The following is a 19564-nucleotide window of genomic DNA, read 5'->3' as shown; positions in this document are numbered from 1 at the left end:
CAGACAGAGATTATACAGGACACCAAGGGGACACCCACACAGGTTCCTATAGTGGACAGAGATTATACAGGACACCAAGGGGACACCCACACAGGTTCCTATAGCGGACAGAGATTATACAGGACACCAAGGGGACACCCACACAGGTTCCTATAGCGGACAGAGATTATACAGGGCACCAAGGGGACACCCACACAGGTTCCTATAGTGGACAGAGATTATACAGGACACCAAGGGGACACCCACACAGGTTCCTATAGCGGACAGAGATTATACAGGACACCAAGGGGACACCCACACAGGTTCCTAGCCTACATGCAGGGTGAAGGGTAAGGTGCAGCAACAATACTAAGGGATAGTGAGTGTGAATGATTTAATTAATCGCTCTGCATTTCAGCTGTATAAATTCAAGTTATTTTAGGGACTACAACCTTGAACTTATATTGAAGCTGAATTAAGGATAATAAGCTTGAATGTATATTAATCACTTATGAACACACAATGAATATGAATCACTCTGCCCACAAGTTTAACCTTAACAATCTACTCAGGTGTACGATACCAGGCCCAAATACTTTTCTATATTTAGTTTTTCAAATTAAATAAGGGTTAGAAATATAACTTTCTTAGGGCCAATTAACATAGTGACACACAGGACCTATCAGTATAATTTATTTTAGGAAAAACTACCTTCAGAACAAACCTATACATTCCTTCCCCATTTTACCAATTTTATACACTGCACCAAAATCAAGTCTAAGTGTACTGAGAAATCATAATACTTTGTGCTTCTCCTTTTCATAGACATGAGCACATGAACCTCAAGTATAAGTGCCCAATGGAAGCTGGACTTGGTGAGTATAAGCAGTCTCTCTTTGCCCAGATAATCACTGTGCACAGATGCTCTGCACTGTGCAAAAATATGGACAGCACTTACTGCTTTGGCATACAAGATGGTGCACCTAAAGATCTGTATTATTACTATCATGCTAGTGAAAAGTGGTAAAAGATAAACGAGATGTGGAGACACCCAAAATACAAAATCTAATTAACAATTTACTTTTCAAAGGTCTTACTTAAAGGGGAGGCAGCCCTTTGCCAGGGTATGTTTGACTATTAGAGATTAATGTGTACTAACAGCACTAACATTCTCTATTACTGTAAACTGACCACAGAAGCAGTGACACACTAGCAAGTGAGTTTACTGAGATGATACAGAGCCCTCTGCTGTCCCCGAGCTCCTTAGAGATCCGTGAGCTACTGCAGCTCGATCTAGTCTCTTCCTGCGAAGGGTTTAACTACTGAGACTACAGTGGAAGCTTGTTGACAAACATATCTGAAAGTATATTACTGTCTTCAATTATAAATATCCAAGAAAAACCTGGGTCATATAAGCAGTCTATTTTTAACAAAACATTATTGAAGGTGATGAAAAACATGCTATTTCCAAGCTAATTTAATTCTGTGGGAAAGAAATTATTTGAAAGTATTATAAAATAAATAAACTCCTTAAGATGACCTATTAACTATTTCCCATTCTAATGATCTTATCAGACATAACTAGCAGTTTAAACTTACTTCTTTTCTAATCCATTCAGGGCTGCTGCTGTATTACATAACACGTAGAGCAGACCATTATCCAACAACATGTCTGCTACCTTGGAGCAGGAGTTCAGAACTTGTAGAAGAAGTACAAGAGCACTGTGCAGGAGTACATTGTCATAGAGAGAAGTCTCTATTAGTCCCAGAACTGGAATGACAGCCCACTTCTGGAAAAGATCCATGTGTTTCACCTCCTCCAGATCAAATCTGTAACAAAGAAGACACAGTGAAGGGCATGTTAGAAGCAGGCAGTCTCAAACTGGGAAAAAATGCTCGACACCATAAGCTGTTTGTAAAATCTGATTTTGAAGCTACCAAAAAAACAGTGTTGGGAATAAGGATTCTTAATTAAAAAAAAAAAAAAGATTGTAGTTTCCAATAAGGCAAAACATGCAACTAATGCATAAACCCTCAGGTGAAATACATATAAAATTTCATAGTTTCCAAGGACTCATTTGAATTCATCCATTGACAATCTTGTGTCCAAAGAATGCCTGCTGTGTGGAGCATACTAACAAGTGTAAAGGAAAACTACTAGCTTACACACTAGCTTAGTGACAGCGGGCTAGTAAAAACAGCTATCACAAATGAACAAATCTTTCACTCCTGAGCTAATACTATTTGGCTGTTTTGTGGATTTTCCTTATCTGAAAAATGTGTGTGACGATCCCTGTCCTACTTTCTTTAAAGAGTGTTATGAGAATAAAATAAGATCATGCAAAACTGCTCTAAAGCCAAACCAAACAATGATTCATGTAAATGAGAACTACTACGAAAATCACCATGGCTGGGATACAGCTCAGTGGTAGGCCACTTCCTGGCATGCATAAAGTCCTGGGTTTGATCTCCAGCAATGCGCACATACACAAAATGACCGCAGTAAATAATTTAAGCTCCCCACAATCTGAATTTGTCTCCCACACTAAAGATCTCTTAGACAAAAGATCTCTTAGTTATGGTAGAGAGAACTCACTCTTCATCCTGGCCGATACGTCGACCAAAGAACATTTCAGTGAAGCACTCCAACAACTCCTGAGTTCCCCGATGAAGATACAGCTGGTTGGCTAGTAAGGAAAAGCCACGGTTTTTCAGAAACTTGTCCTTTTGTTCTTTAGATGCTCTATTAATATATGCATGTAACAGCTAAAGAAAAAATTAAGACTATTTAGATGTTAACATTTAATACATACAAATAAGATGCTATATAATTCTTGTATTTGTAAGTTATTATTTATTATTCAAATACATAGTCATATACAAAGAAAGCTAAAAAACCATGTCACCTGCATAGAGAAATTCCCTAGCAGTGATTTCTTTCTTGGGGAATTCATACTTCTTTGATGACATCCTGCAGCTGAGCAACCTAGTCCTAGTGGACTGGCAGCCATGACTGAGTCTAAGTAGAATGTTATGTCGAATTCAAAAGGAAAAAAATAGTGTACTGTCTTTTCATCATATCTGCACACACACACACACACACACACACACACACACACACACCTCTTGAGAGAGCTTTCTGAGAGATCCTGATCAAAAGCCTGAATTTCTATCATTTTAAAACTTCTTTTTCCTCCTTCTCCCCTTACCTTCTCTTCTTTTATTAAAAAATCCCAGAAGACAGATATACATGTTCATAGACATTTTTACATTTATTTATTTATTTTGTATGTGTGAGGTAAGGAGTGTCACAGTGCACATGTGGTGGTCAGAGGACAACAGAAGTGAGTTGGTTCACTTCTACAGTGTAGAGGGCCCGAGGATCAAACTCATGCTGCTGGGCTTGGCAGGACATGTCTTTGCCCACTAAGCCATCTTGCTAGCCCTTACTTTCTAACTTGTTAGATGTAACACATGTAAAACTCAACTAATTACTTTTCTTTCTAAAGTCACTTTCCCCACAATTTAAAATATAGATCGACCATAGAATCATCCCTCTAGATTTCAAGGCAAACACCCTCTTGGCTTTTCTATTACTGATCCCCACATGTAAATACAAAGGTATATCTCCTTCAAAAGACTCTCAACTGTGTCCTCTGGCTTGCATAACTTCAGGTCATGAGCACCAGAGTCTTCTGCTGCTCCAAAAGGTTAGCAACTGTCATAGCTGTTTCTTCTCTGAAGGATGGTGCTTTTCTCAAGTAGAACGCCTGCCCTTCTCCCTTCTTTTCAGTCGTCCCTCACAATGGAGAGAGAGGATTCTTCCCAAACACTCATCTGTTTACTGCCCTCCTTAAAGACCTTACTATATAGCTAACTATTAAATGAATCCTTCCTTACTTTCTCCTAAGAATAATTTCCTTTCTCCATGCTCCCATTCTTCTTTATCAAGTCATCGCACATACTTCATCACAGAATTCCTGACATCATACTTAGTGGGGTCAATGACTTTCTTCTAGTACAAATAAACGAACTGAATGTAGGGACTTAAATTATTCTCCTTTGTAGCAATTTTATACTGGGATATGAAGAAACTAAACAATGCCTACATCCAGACAAACTAAAAGTAAGAATCTTTAAAAGAGCATTTTAATATTCTCGTTTTCCAAAGGAAGCCATTCATATTGGGTATTGATTTATTCAACAGTATACTTAGTATGTAAGATGTACATAGATTCCCACAGTTTATAGCCACAGTAGAAATTTAAAACAAGTGCACAAATACATTTAAAAATATAAAAAGTGGGGCAGGAGAGGTGGCTCAGCAGTTAAAAGCACTGGTTGCTCTTCCAGAGAACCCAGGTTCAATTTCCAGTACTTACATGGCAGCTCACAATTGTCTGTAACTTCAGTTCTAAGGGATCCGACACCCTCACTCAGACATAAATGTAGGCAAAACACCAACGCACATAAAATTTAAAAATCATATAAAAATATATAAAGAGTATAGCCAGAGGGCAGTAATTCTGACATGATACTTAGGGAAGGCCTCTTTACAAAGGAGACAACTGAGCTGAGACTTAATTGTTCAAAAATTGATACTACACTGCAGGAAAGACTTCCAATAAACTATAATCCTTAAAATTTTTGTAAAACACAGTTACTGTTAAGATATATAAATTCATTGGTAAACTGATTGATATAAATCAGTGTATGAGAAAAACTTAAGATTAAAATGAAGACTACATACAAAATGCCAATATGAAATAACAAAACTACAGATGGCTATTTTTAATAGATTTTAATTTTAATTTAATTTAATTTTATGTAGGTAGGTGTCTTATGTGCAAGCATGTCAATACACTGTGTTTCTAGTACCCACAGAGGCCAGGAAAGCGTGGCAGATGCCCTAGAACTGGAGTTACAGATGGTTGTGGGCCACTATGTAGGTGCTGAGATTTGAATCTGGGTCCTCTGTTAAGAGGAGCCCAATGCTCTTAACCACTAAGCCATCTCTCCCATCCTAATAGTTCACTGTTCTTAAATATAAAACAAGCTTTCAGTCTTAATATATACTAAGCAATTTAAATTTTCCTGATGAAAGCATTGCTTATGTAGTTTTTACCCTTACTTTAATTACTCCTTGCTGGATAGCAGGCGACGGATGGTTAATGAGGACTAGAAGAGTATCTGCTTGAATAATCCTGTCCATCACATCTTCAAGCATAGCATCAGGCAGGATAAGAAGAACCCCACTTAAGAGTTCATATAATCCACAGCAGATAGGTATCAAACAGTCTTCAGTGACACTGTGACAGAAACCAGGAAAGCCTTACTAACAAAGTATCAGAAAGAAATCCATATGAACAATACCCTAAGAGCGGCAATAAGTAGCAACTTTAACATGCAGAACAAATGCTCAGAATGTTTTTAAATGTTTTCTAATTTGAGCATGATTAACAAATTTACTATTGCTTTTTAAGGTAGATGTTTTTCCAGCACAGTAGACAGTAGCCACCTCCACATATGCTACTTAAACTACTGAAGTTTAAAATCCAAATCTTCATGTACAACACCAGGGTAAGTCGACAGCCCAGCATGAAAGGAGAAGGGGCTTGTAAGTCTTCACCCTAAGTGAGCATCTATGGACAGCTAATGGCTTCTAAGGGATGGAGGGAGGAAGGGTGGGCCAGTTGTTGTTTATTTATTTATTTATTTATTTTTATTATTATTTTTTTAAGGTATGGTCTCTAGTAGGCTGATCACTCTCCAGCGGATGCCAACATACTTGTGAGTATATAGGCAACACAAATTGAACTTGGTAGGTTATTAAAAAAAAAAACAGAGAGAGAACATGAAGTAGGGGATGAGTAAAGATAGAGTAGAGGGAGGATCTAAGAGGAGTTTGGAGATATATAAAATTCTCAAAGAATTACTAAAAAAATATATTTAGGAAAAACAGTCATGGTCCTCAGCTGCTCTTGCTGCATTTCAAATGTCCCACAGTGAACATTTCATTATCACAGAAAGTTTGATCACTCAGGGTCCCAGACAGTATCTAGGAATGCCAATCTGATGACTATTCCAAACTTAAGATTTTCTATCTAATAAACGAATAAACAACAAGAGATATTTTTCTTACAGACTTACTTGGCTTTTGGGTGAGTATAGTAATCAGTATTATCTAACAAAGAAATAAACAAGAAGGCATCTCTCTGCTTGGTATTAATGTAATATGATCAGAAGTGGCATAATGAAGACATTTCTAGTGCAGGGATTCTGAGGGAAGAAAACATGACTACCTGTGAGCACTTGCGGTTCTGTTGTAGTTTGCCTCATAAGCAGGAGAAAATGCACAGTTTTCCCAATCATCAGCATTCCTATCGACAAGACTCGGCCATCTGCTAGCAGCTGCAGATCCATTCTGAGAGGGAAAGGCAAGCCCAAGGCTGGCAATAGTGCTGTGGCTTCGCTGGAATGAGGCCAGTCCCTTGAGGTTATCAGGTCGACGTGGATAGGACTCATCTCCAGGACTGTCATCACCTGATCTGGGTTCAGTTCCCAAGTCTTTGTGATCTACTCTGGCTATGGGAAACCCCAGTGTTCCTCTGGAGATCCCATTGGCAGAGGCCTGGGCTACAAAAAGTGCCTCCATTTCACAAACAGTTTTTGCAGACTCACAGCTACTGATAAGTGCTTCCTCTTTGCTTGTTTTCAGGGTGTAGGGACTCCCTAATGGATTCCGTTTCTCTGGGTGGGCATACGCAACATTTTGTAACTTGTCAATACTACAGCTCAAACTTCCAGCCAGTTTTTGTGCTTGCATTAGTGGTGAGTAAACAGGAAATGCTGGTAGACTTCTAGATCGAACCATTTGAGCAACCATCCGCTGTGGAATAACATTGGAAGAACTGGTTCCTAGTAAGTATAGACAGAAAAATAGTACTTAAAAATCTATTAAATAGAATCAATTCTCTTCTATAATGTAAGTCACATACATGGCAACAGCCCACTTGCCTCGCATCATTCACGAATCCATAAAGGGTAATTTTCATAGCCAAAAAAAATGCTTAAAATTCATATATGGCAAGACTATTTTTCTTTTAACTATATTTTACTAGGCTTTCAAAAACATGCATTTTCCTGTTTCCTTAATAAAATACAATATTGGTGGCATGGCTTGAAGTCATTAGGATTAATGGTTTAGCTGCAGTAAAATTATGTGAATTTGAGTGAAATTTAATTTAATTTAATAGTCATAAGGTACAACATGACAAAGTGAAAGAGCTCAGGCTTTGCAATAAGACATGACTAATTAAAATAAAAGTTCTGTTAGTTCAGTGACCATGGGTAAATCACTTAATTACTATGTAAGTGGTAGTTCCTGAAAATGTATGATGACAGTTCAGAATATTTACTCTGTAAGGTATTTTTAAGGATGAAGAGAGGTCATATGTGTGATGCACCTCATGCAGTGCCTGGACCATAGCAGGTGCTTAAGAAAAGGTGGGACTTGCCATTACTCGACAAAATGGCCCTCAGACTGTTCTCTTCTTTACCCTCTTATTTCTGCACTTAGTTACTAATGTAAAATAATAATCTCTCTTCTTCATGGCTCTTCAATGTAACAGTTCTAACACTATGTTCAGGAGACCAGAAAAATCCCTTATGAGCACAGAATATAAGCGTAAATTACCCAAACTTTGGGTATGAACCAGCAACAACAGAGCAACAGCACCAGTGCAATGGTTAAGAATTCATATTCTCAGGCTCTGCCCTACACCTGCTCTTCCAGTATACAGAAGAGGAGTACACAGGAACCTGTGTTTGAGTGAGATTATCAGGTACTTTTATGCATGTTCAAGTTTTATAAGTATGATAGAGTAAATAGCTCCTGAACAAACTATTTTAGAGGCAAAGTTTTGTGTTGATAAAACAAACACAGAACTTGGAACTCTCCTAGTAATTTTTGTATTTTGGCTTGTAGGCTAAACTTGCCAAAAGATTGTTCAAATAATTCAGAAAAAATGGAGTATGACTATATTTTAAAATGTTTCAGAATGATACAATTAAAAAACCATTTCCTACAAAACACTAGACTAAGCTAATTAAAACACAGCCTTAAAATATTGTAATAAATGACCATAAAATCAACTAGAGAATAACTGAAATGCCCTGAAAAATAAACACAAATTGCAAACTAACACCCATACATCTTGTCCTGCTTTTCCGTAACTCTGCTTTGCTTCCAAGACTCAATAGTTCTTTAGAGTAGAACTAGAGTAGAACATGAGGCCGTCCTGACAATAAAAGCCTTATCAAGCATGAAGAGGACAGTTGTTGAGAAAGGAAAACAAGTAGGGCCAGTTCATTTCCAGGAAATCTACAAACACTGTGTTTTCTGTGAAAACAGGGATAAAGTAGGCTCTTAATAATAAAGTGAATAAACTGTAATTAATATAAAAAAGAGTAATTAGGAATATAGGAAATTACTATGAGCTTAAAGACTTAAGTACTCATTCTACTGAGAGAGAAAAGAGAATTAATTCTATGCACACAAGCAATGATGCGGCAAGCATTTAAAGCTTGGTCCAGTGTTTGGCAATGAAGCTGTCTGCCTGGGAACCACAGTTGTGTTTTTCAGGTCAACAGCCTCATGCTAAGATACTGAAGATAGTATTAAGGAAACAGATGTGGTTTATGGCTAATGGGAACTAGGCTGAACTAATACTGTAGAAGCACGGGGAACTGAGGCAGAGTCACAGAAGCTGGAGACAGGATCCAGCTTCTAACAGAGTGGAATCAGAGGACTGTTTCCTTCTAGGCACCTGAACTTCCCAAAGGATCTTCTTTCTAGATAGAGGGCTAAAGCTCCTAAAAACTCTATTCAAAAGACCCAGAAAAAAAAATATAAAGGTACGACTGCATCTAAAATTATTTAGAGTGATGCAGGCAACTGAAAACCAATCTCCAACAGAACAGGGCAAAGCACCAGGGTTCTAGAAGTGCTTGGACGCTTTCATAACCAGGTCATATTGAAGAAAGATAACAGAGGGGACAGTGAGCCTAACAAGTGAGCTGTCTGAAATGATGGGCTTAGCAAAGGAAAGAACAAGACAACCAATGTTTTTGAATATAATTGAAAAGTAAAGCAGAAGCTTTAATGAAGTACAAATGACTGGTAAAGTAAAAGATAGTGCAATAGAGAGACAACATGAGCCTCATCTACTTTGGGAGCCTCCAGAGCATCTGAACTTGTTAGACTGAGTATAAATATTGACACCAGTGGTTGTAAAAATAGATTTTAAATTTAATTTCATTTTGACTAAATCTCACCCCAACCCTTGCAACAACTTTCAGGTCCCTTCTTCCACATTCCAATCTCACTCCCATGTCCTCTGTGTGTGTGTACGTGTACATAAAACATACTAAGTCCAATTAGTTTTGATGGATAAAAATGCATTCCTTAAACATAGTTTGGCTGGATAGTATTATATTATACTGCTACAACATGCACAATTTAATTGTCTATGAATATTCATAACTGAAATAAGATGAGCTGCTTTTTACTATTATTACCTTCAGGAGGTGATGCAGTAAAGGCAGATGGGCTTATTACCAGAAGTCCAGGGCTGGGAAAGGACTGCCCTCCACTGCTGGAATGCCGCAGGTACATGATTGACTGTACTTTCTCCTGAAAGATCTTACCATCTGGAATTCAAAATGGTTTTGAGACAGCAAAAATTTAAAATAGGATAAGACAAAAATGATCTTTAAAAGCAAATCATTAAATATGAATTTTGACAAAAAGATGTTCAAAGAGAAACAAATAAGGCCTGCTTTCTCCTGTCATATGCAGTATTTAAGGATTCCCAGCACAATTTCTCACTTTGGGTTTTGAGGCTGTTGACTACAGCCCACATTAATTTCCACTTTCTTTGAACTCTACTGTTTTAACAATTATTTCTGAGGTTTCACCTTTTACTGTTCTCCTTTCATGTATAATTATGGTCTCTCCAAACAGACTGTTTATCTGTTTATTCCTTGAATAAGGACTTTGTCATATGCCTATATATGAGATGTTTTATTTTAACGTATGTGTATATATGTGCCTGCCACATGTATACCTGGTGCCTGCACAAGTCAGGAGGAAGTATCAGGTCCCCTGAAGCTACAGTTACAGGCAGGAGTAGGTGCTGAAAGCTGAACTGAAGTCTTCTGAAAGACCAGCAAGTGCTCTTAGCCACTGAGCCACCTCTGCAGCCTGTGCCCCATAGTTTTATGAATCCTCTTTGTGTATGATATGAATCCTAAGCAATACTTTCAGTTTAATCATCCTTTTTGCTTCATATTTAGGAATATTCTACCTGGACTCTTCAAATGCACCATCAACACAACTGCAAAATCTTTCTGATTTCATTGACAGCTTCCATTTTTCTCTAGATTCATCCTGAAACCGCACTGCCTTCTATCCCTGATACACAACTAGGGCCATTTCCAACACAGAGAGACCATTTAATGAATGTCAAACAAATACAGGTTAGCAGGAAACAGATAAGAGTAGAAACGGTTAAGATTTAACAATGACCATACCCACCTATGTGCAAAGAGAAGTAGAAATTTGTGGGGTTGTGACAAACATAGGTATTAGTAGGAGGGTGTACTGCTAACAGGAAATTGAAGATAACTGTCAATAACTCCAAGTCTGGAGGAGATCCAAGGACTTCTGCAATGATTTTCACAAATGATCTACAAACTTCTCGGGGCATGGATGTAAGTTGCCCCTCTCTGTGTTCCTGAAAAAAATAAAAGTCAAACTCTCTTTAGAGTTAAAGAACAGCTAATATTTTTAATAATTTTTCATTTAAACAAGATAGTCTTTAAAATATTATTATTTTGTTATTATTATTATTATTATTATTTTGTGGGTACACATGTAGAGATCAGAAGACAACTTTGTGGAGTTGGTTTTTTCCTTCTTCCTTTATGTAGATTCTGGGGATCAGGTTCAGGTCATCAGAGCTATATGGCAAGCACCCTACCTGCCAAGTCATCTCACTGATATCCTTTTTAAGATAGAATTCTGTTGGTTTACTACGCTAGTCTGACCATATTTACCATTAACTCAAGGTACTACTTCTCAGCTCAAGTAATCTTGTCATTAAAAGCTATGGCAATTTAATTCTGTGCCTCTTAATTTAGTTTACCAAGCCAAGTTGCTCTTGAGGATAGACTCAAAACCCAAAGTGTCTAAAAGTACAGTGGCTCCACATGTACATTATCATATCCATGCTGTCTCTATGTGGATAATGCTAATACTATATAAAATCATTTTAAGAATTCAATGACACAAACTCTTAGAACAATGCTCCAGACACTAAGCCCTATTCAGGGTAATCACCTTGTAATTCAAAATTCTGGAGACGAGAAGGGCTTTATTAGATTTCAGGTTTTTGATTTGGAGGATATCTGTACAGGCTTTATAGATTAGTATCTATATCCCCCAAATATGAAATGTTCCAAACTGAAGGATTTTTTTGAGTCCATAGAGCCATAAAAATCTTAGTTCTTGTAATACTAGCATCACTGTTAGTACTGTGATTCCACTACAGTACTAGAAGGACTTCTTGCAACAGAGCAAACAAGTTACAGTAACATACTGTGTAAGAAAGAACTTTGTAAGCCCTTTCTTACCGTGGTTTCTACAGTGGTCTTATCTTTCACGTCTAGAATATGAGCTTAAAGAGGATATTTGACTGGCTTGAACCATACAAAGAAACAAATAATTGTACAACTATAATACAAACTTAGGTCCCCAGCCTCTTTGTCCTGTATTATCAACTGCCTGAATTATAGAACTTGGTAGGATGTCATGCACTACTAAAAATAGAGGCTGACATAACTTGCTTAGGCCCTTCAAATCCTCTCCTCAGAGGCTAGTAATTAACCTCCTCATAAGGGCACAGAATATAAAACTGCCTTATCCTCTTGTCTCCCTCCGTCCAAACATAATACATACTTATCCCTCCACTCCATTTACTATTATGTACTTCTGAATCAGAGTACTTAAAAGGGACTTGTTAACTCAGACAATTTAGTCATCCAGCTAGCCAGATTTAAGAACAAAATTTGCTACAGATGCTCAACTTCCAGACCAAAAGGAGAAATTACACCTCCTCACTCCCAACTTAAGAGTCCACTTCTGCTATAGTCATCTATCTGTCTTTTTTTTTCTTTTTAGTTCTTTAATTTTTTTCTTCACAATATATTCATTATATATCTTGATTGAAGCCCCCTCCCTCAACTCCCCAGTCCCATCCTCCATCCCTCTTTCTCCTATCCCCTTCCCATAGTCCACTGAAAGGGGGAGTTCTCCACTATTGCCATCTGCCCATAGCTTGTTAAGTCTCATCTGGATCCTCTTCCTCCGTGGCCTGGCAAGGCTGCATCACCAGGGGTGAGTGATCAGAGAGCAGTCAACTGAGTTCAGAGGCAGCCCCTGCTCCCCACACTCAGAGATCCACATGGAGACTGAGCTGCCAATTGGCCACATCTGAGCAGGGGGTCTAGGTCCTCTCCATGCATGGTCCTTGGTTGGTACATCAGTCTCTGCAGAAGTCCCTGAGCTCAGATCTTTTAGTTTTGTTGGTCTCCTTGTGGGGCTCCTGTCCCCTTCATGTAGCTCTATTCCCACCCCTCTCTTCCTCCCTAAGACTCCCTGTGCTGTGCCCAAAGTTTGGCCCTGAGTCTCAGCATCTGCTTCTATACCCTGTTGGGTGAATCCTTTCAGAGGACCCTCTATAGTAGGCTCCCATCCTGTTTCCCCTCTTCCACCACTTCTGGTGTCTATCCTGTTTGCCATTCTTAGTAAGATTTACACATCCTCCCTAGGGTCCTCCTTAGTGTTTAGCTTCTTTAGGTCTGTAGATGGCTATCCTATATTATATGGCTAATATACACTTATTAGTGAGTGTATACCATGCCTGTCTTTTTGTTTCTGGGTTCTCACTCAGGATCATCTGTCTTTCTTTTAACTCATGCCTCTTTTTCCTTCCCAGCTCTCCTACTTAAAGCTCCCCTACTTAAGTGTAAAACTCACCATTAGTGAGTTTTCTCCATCCGATAGCTTTTTGTGCTTTCTTTTTCTGAGCACATACTTTGCCCCTTGCTCAACCCTGCTTTTACACTCCTGGCTTTCAGGTTCCTCTCTTTCCTTACTCCTTCTATATCTCCTATTTCCTGTTATACCCTTGGCGAATAGAGATTTCCCAAGGCAGAAAAACCTCAGCCTTCAATTATATCTTAGCTGGGCTGCTTACCTAGGAGTGTTACCCTGTCCCCATAGGTTCACAGCCACCACCACTGAGTGCCCTAACTGAAAGCCCAGATGTAAGCTGTATAAAATATAAAACTGGTCACTTTTTTGATGCTATCATTCTTTCAGTCTCACTATTTTTAATATTTCCATAGATATGTGTATTTATGTGTGTATGTTTTCATGTATATGTGTATTTATGTGTCCAACAATAAAACATATAATATATATTGACTCCTGACAACTCTACTGAAACAGAACTAGCCTTAGTAGTTTTTCAATCTCCTTCATAATTGTTTCCTACCTTATACTCTCATTTTATCAACTTAGTTGAGGATTTGTGCTATACTCAGCAACTAAGGAAATTGCCTTACATCCATTGTGCTGCAAATTCATTACTCTTTCCAAAATTCTACAAAGACACCTAGATATTGTAAATGCAAAGACCAAGTTCATTTCTTTACATACTTTACACAAGACTCATGTTTAATAAAATGTGCTAAGTGGGATTTCTGAAAGAAGGATGAAAAAGAATTGTGGAAGTGTAAATATATTGAAAAGGCTAACATCACATGGTCAGATAAACTTACTGCAATTTGGCAACAAATTTCAAAAAGAATACAAACAGATTTAGAAAAAAACAAGCACAAATGATACATAAAATATTCAGCAATCTAAGAAATCAAAACCTTATTTTTCTAAAGACAATAATCTGATGTACCACAGGCCAATAAGGGTACATATGATGCTTTTTAAAATAAGCATTCATTTAGCATCTATATGTGTCTCATAAAGGGGTCACAGTATGATCAACAGCAGCAACAACAAAAACCCCATATTCTGCCTTCAGAAGATTTACAAAAGGAAATAAACTATAACACAATCAATAACATAAAATCATATCACATGTGTACCGTGGGAATAAACATATAAAACAGGAGTCAATTGAGATAGTAAAAGTAGGGTAGGCTTCTCTCCAGAAGCAAGTTTAAGGAGATACGAAATTGTGAAGACTAGAAGCCCAAGGGGGAAGCAGATGTGGGCCAAATGAGAAGAACAGGATCAACAATGTCCAAGGCAAAAGGAGACTCATGTGCCAGAGGAAGGGGGAGCCTCTCATTTGTGGCTAGAAGGGAAAAGAGTACCAGGGGTTAGTTGCTTAAGAGACTGGCATGTCATTAGATCACACAGACCCTCTTGGGGGATGTTGTCATAGTATCTGGATTTTTAGCCTAACTATACTACGAAAGTGTCAGGCTATAGAAGCAAAGGCACTAGCTTCTATAGTAAAGTCCCATAGAACATTTGGATTTACTGCATTTAACAAGACCAACAGATGGTTCAAACACTAAAAACAAAAACAAAACCTTGGGAAATAGTCCAATATACCAACCAAGCAGGGCAGATAACAGAAACAGACAAAGAATGTAAGTTAGTGCCACTTTTTAACATATTTCAGATATAGTTAAACATTGATAACTAACACAAAATAAACCTATAATAAATTTTATTTATTAAAAAGCATACATATGTATAAGTTATTATTTAAAGACTATATAATGAGTTAGGGACTACTAACTGTTGATGTTCAGGAAACCACAAAATTATATTCTAATGCAAAGAAACATGCAGAAATTTAGTAGTTGTTCTTTTGCTATTTGAGTTAGAGAAGATGACAGTATAAAGATCAGGAGGCAAGAGCCGAAAGAAAACAGGCTTGTAGAATAGGTAAGACAAAAGCTGGACTAAAATTCCCCTGACAGATCTGTGAAATCCTGATGTGCACAGCAGTAGGTTATTAAATAGAAGCAACTGCAGAAGACATCTCCGCAGAGAAGCTACATGAAAAGTACCTGTAAAACCTGACAAGTCAGTAGGAAGTGATGAACTACGTGGGCGTTCAGCAACTGCTTAATATTGAACTGCTGCTGCTGGTGCTCTGCCCGGATGAGGACTTCCAGAGCTGCTAGCAGGGTCTCCCACACACCTTGCTGAGAAAATAAACATGCACCAATTAGCACACAGTCATGAAAACAAGCTGTGTTAAGAGCTACTTCACACTGTGCATATTCTATGCCAAAGATTAAATTTGTTGGGTTGGGGAAAGCAAGTCTTAAAATCTAGCTCATCATTACCTCAGGCAGTTCAAAACTTCCCACAGGGAACACACCTCCACATTTACATTTATAATTAACATGACGCTGAAGCAGCAAAATCATCCTCTCCTCCAGAATAATTAGTGATTTTTAAAAAAAAATATATTTGTATTGATTTTTTAAAATAATTTCATAATGCATTCAATGTATTTTGATCATATTCACACTCCTTCCCCTAACTCCTTCTAGATACACCTCACCCCCTCCCAACATCATGTCCTTTAAAAATGTTTATTTAGATGATTATGTTTAAATGTCCTTTGAACACTTGAGAGGTCCAGGACATCTTGGCAAACACCCACACTGCAATATTCCTTAAACTCAGTAGGGCAAAAAATCATGGATGAGTCCTGAGGGTATTATACTAATCTAATCATAAAGAATCAAGCATTGCATGATTACATTTATATGACATACTTAGAGTAGTTATCATCTCAGACTCCAAAATACCATGGTGGTTGTAGGACTAGGGGGAGAGGAAGAGAGGTTTGATAGGGATAGAGTTTTGCTTTTTATAGTATGAAAAAACTATGACGTTTGAATGTGAGTAATGCTTCTGAACAGCATGCTCAAAATGAGCAGGATAAGCAAATTAAGTGATATCTGTACTTTATCACAATACACAGATAAAATAAAAGTACATATTACATGCCTCTGCCTTATTCCATATCTTCCAGTCGAGCAACAATTCCTGTAACAGTTTAACATCTTGGATTATAGCATGAGACTCAACATCCAACACGAACTCTCCACGCTCATTGATGTAGATAACTTCTTCACCACAGCAACCTTCAAGAAGGGTCTATAGAAAATTAGCATTAGTGTAAAATGCAGTAATAAATGATTAATCAAATCTATGATGTCCTCCAGAAATGATAAACTTTCTATTACAGCAGTCATACCATCAAATTTGAAGGAAAACTACTAATGAATTAAACATTTCTCTAAGTACCTTTGTTATAAAATAATTCAACTTAGTAGCAAATCAAAAAATTTCAAACATTTATAATTATTTCATTTCAAACACAGCATAAAAATATCTACCAATCATCTTTATTCCTAATTTTTACAGTGCTAGGGATAGAAGTCAGGGTTTGTACATTATAGACAAACACTCTGTTGCTGAGAAAATCTCAAGCTCTTGATTTATCCTTGTTGCTCTGAATTCAAGTACCAGTGTTTACTAATGTGTGACTTTGTACCAGCTCTTTATCTCGCTATGCTTATGTTGCTACCCCTATGGCATGGGAAGATATGGAAAAAACATAAGCTACTACATTTCTAGCTAGAAAGAATGTTAATTTGCTTAGTTTAGACTGCTTAATCCTCCCAATAGCCTCGTGATTGTGATAATCTTTTATACGGCACTATGGAAGCTGAGGCTCACGTAGGTGAATTTAGTCCTTGGGTTTTAAGGATTTTTAAATTTTCTGTCTAGTGTGGTCTCTGTGTGGAAGTATATACATGAGTGCACTTGCTTTAGAGACCACAAGAGGACATGCCTATTCCATAGAAGGGAAATTCATGCCTGTTCTACAAATCTGTTTAAAAGTCCATGACTCAAGATGTTATAAGACATAAGGGAAACATACTATTGTTTTGCTAAATGTCATGTTGTTAAACTGTCATCTAACTGCTTATATTTATACTCATAGACCTGAGTTGCTTTCAATCTTGATCAAAGAAGATTGTTTTTGCAGTGCTTAATGCAGAGGCTTATAATTAGCCAAAATGACAAGAACAAGTGAATATGAATGTTCAGCCCTGAATAGGGTATTTATATCCACCTCACTGATCCCAAGACTCAGAAAACATCAAAGAAGATGGGGAGGAAAAAATATAAGACCTGTTAGAATTACACCCAACTTCTCAACGGAGAGTCTAAAAGCCAAAAGAGCCTGGATAGAAGTGTTGCAGAGTCTAAGAGACTCTGTCAGCCTAGAATATACCCAGCAAAATTTTCATAAATGGAGAAAATAAGATATTCCATGATAAAGTCAACTTTAAATATCTATCTACAAATCAAGCCCTACAAAAGTTGATAGAAGAAAAACTCCAACCTAAGGAGGTAAGCTATACACATGAAAACCCAAGAAGTAATTTCACACCAGCAAAACCAAAAGGGATGTGCATGCATGCACCCACCATCACCACCACCACCACCAACAACAACAACAAAATAACAGAAATCAACAATCACTGGTGATTAATATCTCCCAACATTAACATTCTCAATTCCCCAATCAAGAGATACAGATTAAACAGAATTCACCCTTCTGCTGTATATAAGAAACACACCTCAACATTAAGGATAGCCATTACTTCAGTGTAAGGGGCTGGAGAAAATACATTCCAAATAAATGGACCTAAGAAGTGAGCTGGTGTAACAAAAAGACTTAAAATCAAAATTAATCAGAAGAGATAGGGAAGGATACTACATACTCGGGGAATCTTAGGAAAGAAGGAGGACATAGTAAGACTTGGAGAGGACAGGAACTCTACAAGGATAACAACAGAACCAAAATATCTGGGCTTAGGGGTCTTTTCTGAGACTGATACTCTAACCAAGGACCATTCATGGATATAACCTAGAACCTCTGCTTAGATGTAGCCCATGGCAGCTCAGTGTCCAAGTTGGTTCCCTACTAAGGGGAACAGGGACTGCTTCTGACATGAACTCAGTGGCAAGCTCCCCTAATGGGGGAGCAGCCTTGCCAGGCCACTGAGGAGGACAATACAGCAGTTCTGATGAGACCTGATAAGCTAGGGTCAGATGGAAGGGAAAGAGGACCTCCCCCATCCGTGGACTTGGAGAGGGGAATAGGAGGATATGAGAGAGGGAGAGTGGGTTTGGGAGGCAAGGATGGAGAGGGCTACAGTTGGGATACAAAGTGAATAAACTATAATATAAAAATTAAAAATTTAATTAACAAAAAAGAAAAATTCACCAAAAATATTTCAATTTTTATGTCAGTTTTTTTATTAATACATTTTAAATTCTTTATTAATTACACTTTATTCACTTTGTATCCCCCCTGTGGTTCCCTCCCTCCTCCCTTCCCATGCCCTAACATCTCTCCCCCAATCACAAGGGCACCAAGTTTGTAAAGGAAACTACATTACAGTGTAAGTCACACATTGACCCTCACCGATAGTGGGAGACTTCAATACTCCACTCTCACTAAGAGACAAATCATCTAGACAAAAACTAAACAGAGACATCCTGGAGCTAACAGATGTTATAAACCAAATGAACCTAAGAGATATTTACAACCATCTCCCAAATGCAAAAGAATATACCATCTTCTCGGCACCTCACAGAACTTTTTGCAAAACTGATTATATACTCAAACACAAAGCAAGTCTCAACAGATATAAGAAAATTGAAATAACTCCCTGCATCATATCAGACCACCACAGATTAAAGCTGGGTATCAACAACAGAAACAACAGAAAACTTATAAACTCATGGAAACTAAACAATGCTCTACTGCATGAAAGAGAGAGATAGAGAGAAAGAAAGAAAGAAAAAAGGGAAAGAAAGAAAGAAAGAAAGAAAGAAAGAAAGAAAGAAAGAAAGAAAGAAAGAAAGGGAAATAAAGAAAAAGAAAGAGAGAGAGAAAGAAAGAAAGAAAGAAAGAAAGAAGAAAGAAAGAAAGAAAGAAAGAAAGAAAGAAAGAAAGAAAGAAAGAACTTAACTTTCTAGAAGTCAAAGAAACACAGCATACCCAAACTTATGGGACCCAATGAAAGCGATGCTAGGAGTTAAGTTCATAGCACTAAGTGCCTACATACAAAATTGGAAAGATCTAATTCTAGCAGCTTAACAGCACACCTGACAGCTCTAGAACAAAAATAAGTAATCACATCCCTAAGAAGTAGACAGCAAGATATTATCAAACTGAGGGGTGAAATCAATAAACTAGAAATGAAGAGAATACAGAGAATCTTTGAGAAAATAAACAAGATAGACAAACCCTTATCTAAACTAACTAAAAGTCAAATTATCAAAATAAGAAATGAAAAGTGGAACATAATAGTAGACACTGAGGAAATCCAGAGAATCATAAAGATATAGTTTAAATGTCCTACACTCTACTGGATTTGAAAAAAT

The 19564-nt window shown here is 37.6% G+C and overlaps 1 protein-coding gene across 4 annotated transcripts in view; it reads right to left on the bottom strand.

Moving 5' to 3' along the window:
* Lyst (lysosomal trafficking regulator) overlaps window positions 1–19564 on the bottom strand; it is a 174631-nt gene that overhangs the window by 63321 nt on the left and 91746 nt on the right. For all 4 annotated transcript variants that reach the window (XM_060372467.1, XM_060372466.1, XM_060372469.1 and 1 more), the window contains exons 19-26: window positions 16099–16252; window positions 15148–15281; window positions 10577–10775; window positions 9559–9690; window positions 6282–6897; window positions 5111–5288; window positions 2576–2745; window positions 1579–1809 (exon numbers count right to left, since the gene is read on the bottom strand). In XM_060372467.1, the coding sequence (XP_060228450.1) occupies window positions 1579–1809; window positions 2576–2745; window positions 5111–5288; window positions 6282–6897; window positions 9559–9690; window positions 10577–10775; window positions 15148–15281; window positions 16099–16252 (1814 nt within the window). The remainder of the gene's footprint in view (window positions 1–1578; window positions 1810–2575; window positions 2746–5110; window positions 5289–6281; window positions 6898–9558; window positions 9691–10576; window positions 10776–15147; window positions 15282–16098; window positions 16253–19564) is intronic.

Source organism: Meriones unguiculatus, chromosome 19, assembly GCF_030254825.1.
Source record: "Meriones unguiculatus strain TT.TT164.6M chromosome 19, Bangor_MerUng_6.1, whole genome shotgun sequence".
Taxonomy (NCBI): Eukaryota; Metazoa; Chordata; class Mammalia; order Rodentia; family Muridae; genus Meriones; species Meriones unguiculatus.
Note: the sequence above shows the minus strand (reverse complement) of the source record. Positions and strands in the feature narration are given on the sequence as shown.